This window comes from Pteropus medius, unplaced genomic scaffold, assembly GCF_902729225.1.
Source record: "Pteropus medius unplaced genomic scaffold, Ma_sr-lr_union100, whole genome shotgun sequence".
Classification (NCBI taxonomy): Eukaryota; Metazoa; Chordata; class Mammalia; order Chiroptera; family Pteropodidae; genus Pteropus; species Pteropus medius.
The window spans coordinates 773,178-785,218 of NW_024352785.1; the positions used below are offsets into that span (position 1 = coordinate 773,178).

The 12,041-nt window shown below is 31.9% G+C and overlaps 1 protein-coding gene across 14 annotated transcripts in view; it reads left to right on the forward strand.

The window, feature by feature from the left end:
• Positions 1-10,397, forward strand: part of PPIP5K2 (diphosphoinositol pentakisphosphate kinase 2) — a 58,540-nt gene extending 48,143 nt beyond the window's left edge. For 11 of the 14 annotated variants that reach the window (XM_039848382.1, XM_039848384.1, XM_039848385.1 and 8 more), the window contains 3 exons: positions 3,254-3,394; positions 6,662-6,787; positions 8,642-10,397. In XM_039848382.1, coding sequence (XP_039704316.1) covers positions 3,254-3,394; positions 6,662-6,787; positions 8,642-8,754 — 380 coding nt within the window. In that variant the 3' untranslated portion in view covers positions 8,755-10,397. Of the gene's footprint in view, positions 1-655; positions 2,972-3,253; positions 3,395-6,661; positions 6,788-8,641 lie in introns of those variants that run through there. The other 3 variants (XM_039848391.1, XM_039848395.1, XM_039848392.1) reach the window with 2 other exon arrangements.
• Positions 10,398-12,041: the final 1,644 nt, after the last annotated feature.

Consider the following 12,041-nt stretch of genomic DNA (forward strand, 5'->3'; position numbering starts at 1 on the left):
ACTGTGTAGATCCCTTTTTCAGCTGTAATTTACACAATAATTTAACAGTACTCATCAAAATTTTAAATGAGCACATTGATGATGAGTTTTAATACTAAATTAGCACCTGAAAATTTCTTCTAATTTCTCAAGTGATCAGTGTACACAAATTTTAAAAATACAATTAATAGTATTTATTTTCTTCTTAATTCTTAATAATTTTAATGTTTTTTGTTCCTAATTTTTTCCTGACCACATTGTTGTTTTATTGAGCTATTTAACAAAAATGGAGAGCCATACTTGTCAAATACCCAAGTGAGATGTGTCTTTGACAAGTTCTTGGGAACCAGGGGATACAGATTTTACTGTGTAGTATCATCTCTCTTTTGCTTCTTGTCTAAAGCAAAACCTGACTTGGTCTAGAGAACTCTGAAAATTTCATGCAGCATTCACATTATCTTCATATAGTAATAAATTTGCTGTTATCCAGCAACCAGTTCCCTTCGGTATCACTGTTTTTTGTTATAATTTAGAGAACTTCTTATGGAAATAAGACTCAGCTAAAAATCTAGAAAGCCAATTCAATTAAATTCAGTTTTTGAGGCTGAACAGAAAAGTGTCTTATGGCCATTATATGTTAACTAAATTGTTGCACAATTATGGCTTTCTTACACAGAGCTTGTTCTTGTGGGGCAAGAAGGAGTATTTACTGATCATTTTGAGATAATTCAAGATCAAAGAATTTAAAAGAAAACATACAGGTTTTTGCTGTTATCCAAAATAAAGGTATTTTTATTTCTGGAACTTTTTCCTTTTTAACTGCAAATAAGTCTTTCAAAAACTTAAGTCAGGTTTTTCAAAAACTTCTGCGAAACTAAGTTTTTAGTCATTCTCTCCCTTTAGGATCCTTTAACAGCACACCTAAATAACAATACACTAATACTTCTTGAAGATGGAGTAAGATCTCATCCTCAACAAGTGAAAATTTAGCCTTAAAGCTTATCGGGCTTTCCATCCATTGTAGCTGTTTAAATGCTACTTTTTGGAGGAAAATGTCCTTATTTAGTATAGCTGCAGCTTCTAGAACCTGCATACATAAGAACCGAAGTCACAAGGAAAACAGAAGTCACAAATTTCTAAGAAGAGACATTGCAGGTTTAACACTGACTGTAGTTTTCATGAAGAATGCTTTTGTGTTTATAGCCATATTGCAAGTTTTATATAGGAGAAATCTATGTTTACTGAAGCTTTAAAAAAAAAAAACCTTAAATTTAACCGAAACGGAATAATTTTACATTTCTTTGGTTTAAGCTTTTAAGAAATGTGCATTTTCTAAACATTATGAAACTTAATGCTTATAAAATGCATTCCTTTCAACTCATGAAATATTTCTTTTGGGTCTTATTTTATTTTTTTTATACTGTGTAATCTTATCTGTCCTATGAATTGTCATTTGACTCTTTCACTTTTTATTTTCCCTAACTTTTATGTTATTTCCATCTTAACACATATCATGGACTTACCCCTCCCTTCATCTTTAGTTCAAGGAACATGGTGAAACAAGTATCTTCTGACAGTGCTTTACCTTATTTTCTGGGCCTCTGTGCAGAACACCTACACCTCTATAGGTGCTGGTCCGTTTCCTCTGTGGAATTTCTAGGCTCCAGTGGTATGTTTTTATAGCTTCTAAACATGACAGCAGGGTGGCTTTTTAAATTGCTGCGCTAACCCTTTCATTGTGCATTAAAGGAAGTATTTACTGAAGATAAATGGAAAAAAATGCAGTCCCAAGGAACTCAATTACATCGTCTTTTGCGTCTTATAGTCTAGCACACAAATGCAAGAAAATAGTTGTTACAAAGACTTAAAAACATTCTGAGGAAAGGATAAAACAAAACACGTTATTAATTTTAGTATATTGCAAAGAAAGGGTTTGCGCTTATTTGCATGGATCTTGTACTTTAAAAAAATGTAATACTTGTATAAGCCTAATTTCTTTAGTGCTTAACTTAGGTGCTTTAGCTGCTATTATAGTATTATAGTTGTTTTGGGGATTGTTTTGTTTTTTTTAAGTATATGTAGTGTTCTGTCATGCTTTGGTTTGCACTTGACAATTTTGTAAATATCAGTTTTGTAAATCCTTTGGTTATTTTCTTAGGAAGATTAGATTCTCTTTTAACCAAAGTTTTTCTATTACAGCTAAGAATTTAGCAGTTCTTGGGTCACTATTTCCTCTCAAAATTAAATAATATGTCAATTTTAAAATGAGCACATGCCTATTGAAGCAGTTTTGCAGTCTACCTGAATTTAATTTTTACTTTTTAATTAATAATATTAGACTTGTTATGAAACTTGAAGTATTAAAAATATTTTTGGAGGAAAATAAATTCCGATTTTTGAAAGAGCAGATGCAGAAAGACTTATTTTAGTTGTATATTAAAGCAATTTTAAAAGCCATTCATTTGAAGAAAATTTAAATAAACAAGCCATTTTTATAAAAAGTAAATAACTTATATTTGTTTTTTTAAAAAAACTATATTTAAGTGCTTTTGTTTCGCTGATGGTATTAATACATATCTGCATGTTTTTTTCTTTTCATGAAATTTTTGTGTTTCTGTGCCACTGTTGAATGCAAACATGTATGTATTTTGTATTGCTTTTTACTCGGCCTAATTTTACGTAGCTAGCAATTTCCAACAATAGAGTTATTGTGTTAATTCAATAAAGGTAGGTGAATATGTTTGGGAATTTTAATTTTGGCATTAATGAATGAATGTTCTTTTAGGGTCACACTAGAGAGTATTGTTGGCCTTGGTAAAACCAGAAAAGTACATAAAATCACTCTTCACAAGTAATTACATAATTATTTTTCAATAAGAAGTTTCCTTTAGCATCCTGGCATCAGGGATACATCATGGCATCAGCTTATTCACCTATCAAATAGACCTGAATTTTAAAAGTAAAAAACTGAAAAATTGTATTTTTTCCTCTAGGTTCTCTTCTCTAAGTATTATTTTTTTATTTTTACGAAAATATAGAATGAAACTGTGTGCATGCTTGTACCATGTGATTACATTTAAAATGAATTCTTTGTCACATCTTGTTCCAACCCCATACTGCATAGCATCTGGTATCATGACTTCAGAGATCTTGTGTGTTTGCATGTGATAGATGGAAAATACCTAAACTATATCCAGTTCTAAGAAATGGTCTTCTTCCTTTTTAATTAATGATTTTTCAATATCCAACTTTTATTTTTGTTTTTGTTTTCCAGGGTTTGAATTGTATTCTATGGTGCCATCTATTTGTCCTCTAGAAACTCTTCACAATGCCCTGTCTTTAAAGCAGGTGGATGAATTTCTTGCTTCCATTGCTTCTCCATCAAGTGAAGTTCCACAGAAGACCCCTGAAATTTGTAGGAAAATTATTATTATTATTTGATTTGGGGGAAGTAGATATTATCTGAATATTAAAAGAATTATAAAAACACAAACTCAAGTATCAAATAGAATTTTAGGAAAGGGGTGTAAAGGAACATTATTTGGAATTCTTTGGTTTAATATGCAATGTACCACTTTTCTTGACATCTCCCAAAAATCTTTTTATTACAAAAAGGAAAAAAAAATCTAAGATTCAGCAGTTGAAGTCAACAGCACAATATAAAGTCGTGGAGTCACGGTCTTTTTTCAGATTCCTATTGTATGTCATTTTATAATAAATGTTTTAAAAATTACAAAATATCAGTCTACATTAACCCACACATGCACATATGGCCATCACCTCACTTTTGGTAAGTAGTCACATTGATTCATGAAGAGCTCTTAAAATAGAAAATTAAGACAAGAGTTTTCAAAATGTGTTCTTCAGAAAATATTATAAAGAGATTAATTTGTGTGTGTGAGAAAAGGGGGTTTATGGCTAAGTAAGTTTTGGAAACTATATTATATTCTACATTCCTTTAAAGATGTGTAGTTACATTAACGTATAAACAGCTAAGGTTCTTCTGTAAGAAAAGCTGTGTACCCAGGTTTTCCAGAACTTATTTTTTGAGAAACCCCTTTTTTGGTAATAGATTTAAACATCATGAAGCACTATTCTGAGGGACATCATGTTGGGGAATGTTCAGGGCTAACTTTTTAGGTATGAGAAGTCAGCTGGCTATTGTCACTTTCAGCTCTATGAGACCCTTTAGCATATTGGAATTTCCAGTTTAGGAAGCATTAGTTTGGGAAGAGAGTGTTCTGCTTAGAGTTAAGAATCTTTGCTAGTCCTAGTCAAATCTTAGAAAAGCTACAGAGTATCTGTAGTAAAACTGGAGGTTTGGAGTGAAAGCCACTTTTATGTCTTGCTGTTATTCTCTTTACTTTCCTGGGCCACCTCATTGTATTATTTGACAGATTTCATTGTATTATTTGATAGAAGACATTGTATTCTATCCAAGTGGTGCCTCCTGCATTTCTGCAGTGTAGGGGCCTTTCCCTTTTCTTCTACTTCTGGTAGTAGAGGTCAGCTTTCCATCATTAATTGTAATAGGTATCTTGGTGTCAATTTTCTAAAATATTTCATAATTTGCATATGGAATGTGTCTGATTCTGATCATTGATAACACTCCAAATAAAATAACTTCAAGCCATAAAGTCAAAGTCAGGAAAATAAAGGATGTTCATCTCCTTTTATGCTCTTTAGGTAAAAAAATGGACAATACCACTCTTCAGAATGAAGTAGAAAACTTGAATAAATTCTTATTTACCCTTTTACCTCTCTTTATATTTGTTTTACTGCTTCTCCAGGGCAAGGATTTGTAATTTTAATATACAGATTAAGGAAAGATTCTAATAAGTAAATAAGAACTTAGTGTAGATAATTTTGGTAGAATATGTGCAAAAGTAATCTTTGAAGGTTTATCTGTAGTGCTATTTTATGATGGCTTCATTTCTGTGGTTAGTGAATTTAATTCATCAGAGTGTGTTATTGAGGTATATTAATAAAATGAAGAATATTAAATTACTTTTCCAGTTCTAATTAGCTCTTCTCTGTATCATGGATACAAGTTGTACCCAATCCTTCTGGCTCTCTTAAAATGTCATGCCATTACTTACTAAAGGAACTAGATGAGAAAGTAAATACCGTTAGTGCAGTTCAAGAGCTTTGGGAGTGTCCAGAGGAAGAGAAGGGTGCTGGTGCTGAATAGGCTTTATGTCTTTCATGGCTGCTTCAACCAGATTATTTATTTTGATCTATTTTATTTAAAATTTCATTTGAGAAAAGTTTACTGTTTAAAAGGAAAAACTTGGAAAGACACTGCTGAAGAAATTAACTAGTTTAGTAGTCAAGCAAGTTAAAATACAGATCTTCTAAAATGTGTTTTTTTACTTCTTTTTGAATATTAAAGAAAATAGGATGCTAATTATGATAGATATATCTGAATTCTGTATTTTATAATGTAACCAAAGAATTAATATTTAATAATCACAATATATTTACATTATTTATACTCAGTTCCCTAACTTGTCAAGAAAGTAGCATCATAATATAGAACTATATTGATTTTGTGGTGTTACAACAAAAGAGAAGACGTTGTTAATCCTCTGTCATTCCAAAAGTTTGTTTATGGTAACTAACAGCTTATAATAGGGCACTGAGAATGTTAGATTTGGGGGGGAAAGGTGTAGGAATACTAATTGGATAAATTAGAGCTGGAAGTTAACAGAATAGGATAAAAAAAAAATGCAAGCAGAAAAGAGCTAAGTAATGATGTGGTGCTTTATATGATGTTTTAGGAACTTTTTTGTCACTTGTATATTATTTCATTAGTGACTACTTTGAACTTCTGCCAATGAAATTTATATTTATTCAGTGTAAGTGTCAACTACCTAAAGCACGTTTGCCATAATTGGTCTACATAATGATTTTTCAGAGACACGCTGTTAATTGTTATCAGGTCCTCCTCAAAAATTGCAAAAATAGGCAAATCTTTTTATTGTTATCACTTCATCCACCTTTGTTTAGGAACTCAGAAGCTCCTGCTCTCCAACTCTGGCCTGTTCTTTCCCAGAGGACTCCATACTTAAGATTATCTCTACTTTTCCTTTCACACCTCTCAATCTCTCCACCTTCATCAGAAAGAGAAAAAAAATCTTTAAAATTCTCTTGCATGAAGATAAATTGTGGCTGGGTAATATTGGAAGACAATCTAATTAATTAAATTACTTGTGATTAGTTTATTCTTAAATATGATGGTTTAGTAGACCATTGTGTTTACAGATGAACTATCCCTGTACCTCTACTTGATATTTTTGAGAGAAAAACAGTTTAGGACCCTTTATCTTCTGTTACCAGGCAATTAAAACTATACCATCATCTCTTTCCCATCCCTGAAGATCTGAGTTTCTATCAGGGCAGGATAAAATTAAGTCTGCTATTGTTGGCATTTCTTTAGTGAATACTATTGCATGCTAATTGTTTACAATATAAACAGAACATCGATTTGGCTAAGAGCATGAGAGAAATTTTCATAGAAGACATGATTTTGCCGAATTTACTCTGCAAAGCTTGCCTTGTCTGTTTTCCTGTTATTATGTATATTCATAGGGCCACTAAATATGTCATAAGAAATTTTCTAAAATGTAAAGATAGAATTGGCAAGAAATTGTTGAATTACCATGTTTGTTTGCTTTTTCAGCCTCTACAGCTTCACGTGCCAGTCCAGTAATGAGAAGAAAAGTATCTTTAAATACATACACACCTGCAAAGATACTCCCCACACCACCAGCTACCTTAAAGAGTACTAAAGCAAGCAGCAAACCAGGTTAGGAGTGTGTATGAATTTGTGGATTCTGTACAGTAATAAAAAGGATAATAACAGCTTGCTTTTTAAGTATGAAATCTATTTTTAAGTAGGATCATTACATGCTAGGAAGTTATTTGATCCTAAGGGTTAAAAATCTGTTACTGTAGCCTATTGATATATTTGTATTTTTTCCTCTGTTGTCTCCTCACATCTGTTAAAAAAAAATATATATATATCTATATATATATATATTTCATACTCATATCTTTCTCTGAACTAATTTATAGACTGTCTTCCTTTGCTTTTCTGTTTAGCCTTGGTATCATTGTAGTCATTTTATATGAAGGTTTCTTTTTTTTTCCTTTTTTGATAATAACCCTGGTTGATGTTAACTTTTACCTGTCACTTCCATTCTGCTGTTAACCCCATCCAGTGAATTTTTTATTTCAGATCCTTATTTATTCTTTAGTTATAGACATTTTTTCCTTCGGAGATTAACTATATTTTTATTCATTGTAAGTATATTTTCCTTTGTTCTTGAACATAGTGAAATAGTTGCTTTAAAATTCTTGTCAGTTAATCTGGCTAATCTCAGGGTTAGTCTCTATCAATTTACCCATTTCCAAGAAGAAAGATGTTTTCCTGTTTTTTCATGTATTGAGTAATTTTGGATTGTATCCTAGACATTATGAATGATATGTTGTAGAAACTTTGGACTGTTATTTCTCTTATGTTCTTCCAAAGAGTATTGGGTTGTTTGGGTTTTTTTTTAAAAGCAAAGAGTTAACCTTGGCTGAACTCAGATTGTAAAACTGTGTCCCTTGAAGTGACTGGCAGCTCAACTGTCTCTTCACATCTTTAGCCTTAACTGGACTTTTTGGAGCTTACTCTGCTCATGCCTTAAATTCGACCAGAGTTTAAAGAAAGATTGGTGGCTCTCTCTGGAATTTCCCACCAGATTTCAGCAGCTATAGTTGTCCCAGTAGTTGTCATCTGGTTCTGTGTGCTAATAAAACTAAGTTTTAGCCATTCTACATGGTGCAGACTGGACCCTGTACTTAGGCCAAAAGCTTTAAAAAATAATAAAAATAAATAAAAAGTGGTGGGAGGGGACACACACTCATCGCACGTTGTTCTTAGTGTTGATTCTTTCCCAGTATATGTCTGCATTTGCTCTCTCTTCAGTGTCTTCAGATAGTTGTTTCATCCTTTATCCAGAGTTAATACTTGTTATGTGTGGGAGGATGGGTCTGACAGGAGCTTACCCACCTATACCAGAAGTATGACTTGGCTTAGAATCTAACTTTTTGATAATACATTAGGACTTGATGTTGGTTTGGATGTAGAAGGATGAGTCCTAAATCAAGAATACTTCTAGTTTTTTAACCTTTTAGCTTTTTAGATAGTGATAAGGTAGGAGATATAAGAGAAAGATATTTATGGGGAAAATGATGAGTTTAGTTTTAAACATGTTAAGTTTATGTTTTCTGTCAGATAGCTATATAGAGATTTCTAGTAGGATATATAGGATATACAGATCTTGAGGTAAGGGAAAAGGCCTGGGCCAGAAGTATAAATCTGCAGGTTGTTAGCACAATAAATGGTAGTTAAAATGATGAAATAAATTTCCCATGAAGAATGTTGAATAAAAAAAGAAATTTGCTTTGTGAGCGTAGCTCATTGACATTACCTTTCTGTATTGGTGTTGAATTCTAAAAAGTAAAAGGTTAAAAATACTTCATTAAAATGTTTACAGTGTTTCATTTACATCACAGTTATACCATAAAGTGAATTATTTTGTCATTCAGCCATATTATTTGAACTTGGATTACTTGTGAAAATCTAAGCAATAGTTTTTCTCTTTTTTTATAGTTACCAGCGGACCTTCTAGTGCAGTTGTTCCTAATACCTCATCTCGGAAAAAGGCTATATCTAGCAAAACAGAAATGCATGAACACAAAAAAAACACTGGGAAGAAGAAATGAATCTTAACAGGAGCTGGAACTCCTTATACTCATAAAATCATGTGTTCATTAGGACAAAAAAAAAAAAAAAAAAAAAACACGTAATAAGCCTTGACTAAAAACTGTCAAAGCAAGTAGTAAGTAGTTTATATTTCTCCTTCTACATCTCTGTATTCATTTAAAAATACGTTAAATCTAGAGCATTCTTATATATATTCAGGTAAGGAACTTTTGCAATGATCTGGAAACGTTTAAAACAATGTTTATTAGCGTTTTATAAGTAGTAAAAAGTATGTCGATAAAGATCTATTGTTCTTATTGATGTTTACCATGTGCCTGTGATAAAGAAAAGGAACATAAAAGCCCAGCTGGCCTGTACCAATGTCACATCAGTAATGCTGTTTAGTGAAGAATCTGTGAGGTAGCCTCTGTGCATACTTTGATTTTCTTGGCTGTGAAAATCTGTAGCTTGGGTTGAAATTTGATGATCAGGATTTCATACTGGGAAGGGATTTTTAAAAAGCATATTTCCAAAGAAGTTTCATTGACCATTTAGATTAGGAACTTTCCCCCCAATTGTTATAATTACATATATGCTGCAATATTTAATAACTGGAGTTTTACCATATGGGTTATTTTTTCAGTTTGTGCTTTGAATTTTTTATTGCGTGTTATTTAAAATATTGCATATACAGCTGGGATAACTATACCATTATGCATATATATTTGTATATTAATTTGTAGAAAATATTTTCTTTATATATTTCCTTACCGTGAGGTGCTTTTATTTATCAGGAAAATTTTGCTTTATATATTGGCAAGAAAGGCATTCTTTGAGTTTCTTTTTCAGAGATAAAGTTGACAAGCTTATAAGTGTAACACTTATTTTCATGGTTCTTTTTAGATCTAAGGAACTCAGTTCAAAAATAGAAATCATCAATGTGAGAAGAATATCTGAATTCTGTCATTAGTTGATACTATGTATAGCTGATACTATGTATATAGCACCTGTTTTTATCATTTCCATCCTTATCTCTGGTGTATCAGTTGATCTCACTAAGAAAGCTTAAAGAGTCAGCATTTGAAATAAACACTTTTTTCAAATGATTAGATTTTGAAGGGAAATTGAGATCATTGTATCGTGATTTCATCTATGATGTGAAAAAATGTTAACCTTGGTGCTTTTTTCTCTTTACAAATAATTAATTATATACCACTTGAAATGACTTAAACTGTAATCCATACAGTACAACCTGATAAGAATTCCATGCGTTGCCAGTCAGATAACTTAAATTGCTAAAGCTTCCATTGGAACCTTAAGTTTAAAAATTAATGAATTCTCATATGAATACAACCATTAAAGTTCTTCAGAAGAGACTCTCCTAACCTTAAATCATATATGAACTGACTTTTAGAAAATAAACATATTACATGTTAGTTTTAAAAGGTACCAGATGTGAAAGTCACAAATATATACAATTATGTAAGTTCATATACTTCACATGAATGTAAATGTATTACGTGGAGACACGACTTGTAAACAGTTGAATGTACCTAAGCTTTCTGTATGTGAAAATGTGGTTAATGTGCTCATAGTGGGAGTAAGGAAACTACTTTTATTTTTTAAGTGAAACTGAATTAAAATATTTCCAGAATCAGAATGACTTAAATGGCAAGTTATTATTTATTTCCATTCTTTATCTCTTTCCTTTTCACTTTCAAAGTAGAAAGAGTGAGGAAAACTTTTAATATTAAGCAATGTTTATCTTCTATATTAAATACAACATTGTATTGGCTATACACATCACAATATATTAATTAATTTTCTAGAAATTATTTAGAAGTTCAGTACAACTCACTTTTTCCATTGTTATAAATAAGAACTCTGAATTAACTGTAATTACTAAACTCAGTAATATTGCTTTGCATACTGAGTAGTCTTGTTTGTAAAAATCTTAGAATCATTTTTCAAAACAACAAAAAGTCTTCTATATCAGAACAAGAAATTTGATGGAAGCATCTGTTTCTTACATTCTACACTTGGAAAGTGTGTTTTTTGTTCATTTGTTTCAAATACTAGAAGATATTTCTTCTTACAGCCTAATACTCCAATCAGTAAGAGATTAGAAAGCCCAGCTTGGGGAACTGTTCCGCTCTCCTGGGATGTGAGTCTTCACAGTGCATTATTCAGTCTTTTCACCCTTAAAAACCCTACACCTGAACTCAGACCTAAATTTGCCCTCAAAGTCTAGCACCAGCAGATTCTGCTGCTCTGGTTCTAATGAGTTCTCATAGTCCATTCTCGACTACTAGCAAATGTTTTGGGGTTTTATACCAGTCTGAGGTTAGGGAGAAAAGTGTACTTAACATCCTCCTTATGTTGTTTCCTTTGAGCAGGAAATGGAAGCCCAAAAAAGACAATAAAGGGACAGAGAACATGTGACAGTGTTCTTAGTACATATATAGGACAAAAGATGAATAGATGGCAATTATAAAAGTTAAATATATAGTTCTTCGATAAATATCTAATTAAAACTCTTCAGAAAAGGGCAAAGTCTCTTTTGCTCAGAGTCATCTAGATTTCCCTCCAGATTCTTCTGACGGATGTACATGTCCACTATTACCTTGTTCCATGCCAGTTTGAACAAAGATTTTATTTTTTTTGTCTTGTGTTCCTACTTTGGTAAAAGCTCTTGCTCTTTCCTTGTGTGCTTATCAAAGTTTGCTTAATACAGCATTCATTGATTTTACATCATTTTATCCTTGCCTTATTATCGGGACAATGTAGACTGCCCTTGTTATTCTGAGCCAGGTTTGCTTCTGTGGCCCAGCAGTTCTCTAGCCCCTCTCTAATTCTCTTTCCCTGTACCTGGAGCTTTCACAAATAAAAGCATTATTGCCTATGGGAACAATTGTTAGACTCCCACAGGAGTCACTTGTGATAAAGAATCTAAGTAGAAATAGCTCTCCATTTGGGTTCCAAACTACTGCCATGTAAAGTTTTCTTTATGTTGATCAGTTTTTTGTGAAAGATCTGCTGTCTATTTTCAGAGAACAAAGAACTGTATAAAATCTATTTATTATTTTAAACTATATAAATTATACTTCGATTAAATATATTAGATTTTTTATAACTTTTTCCTTTGGTCCATGTGCTCATGACTCTCATCACTTGAGAGAGGTAAATTAAACTTTCTACTTAGAGATTTATGTCCATTTCTCCTTTTATCGAGGCTTTTATTATACTTTTTTTTTTCTATGTAGTATGTTGGCTACATTTTCTATTGCATGTGAATTCACGACTTCGA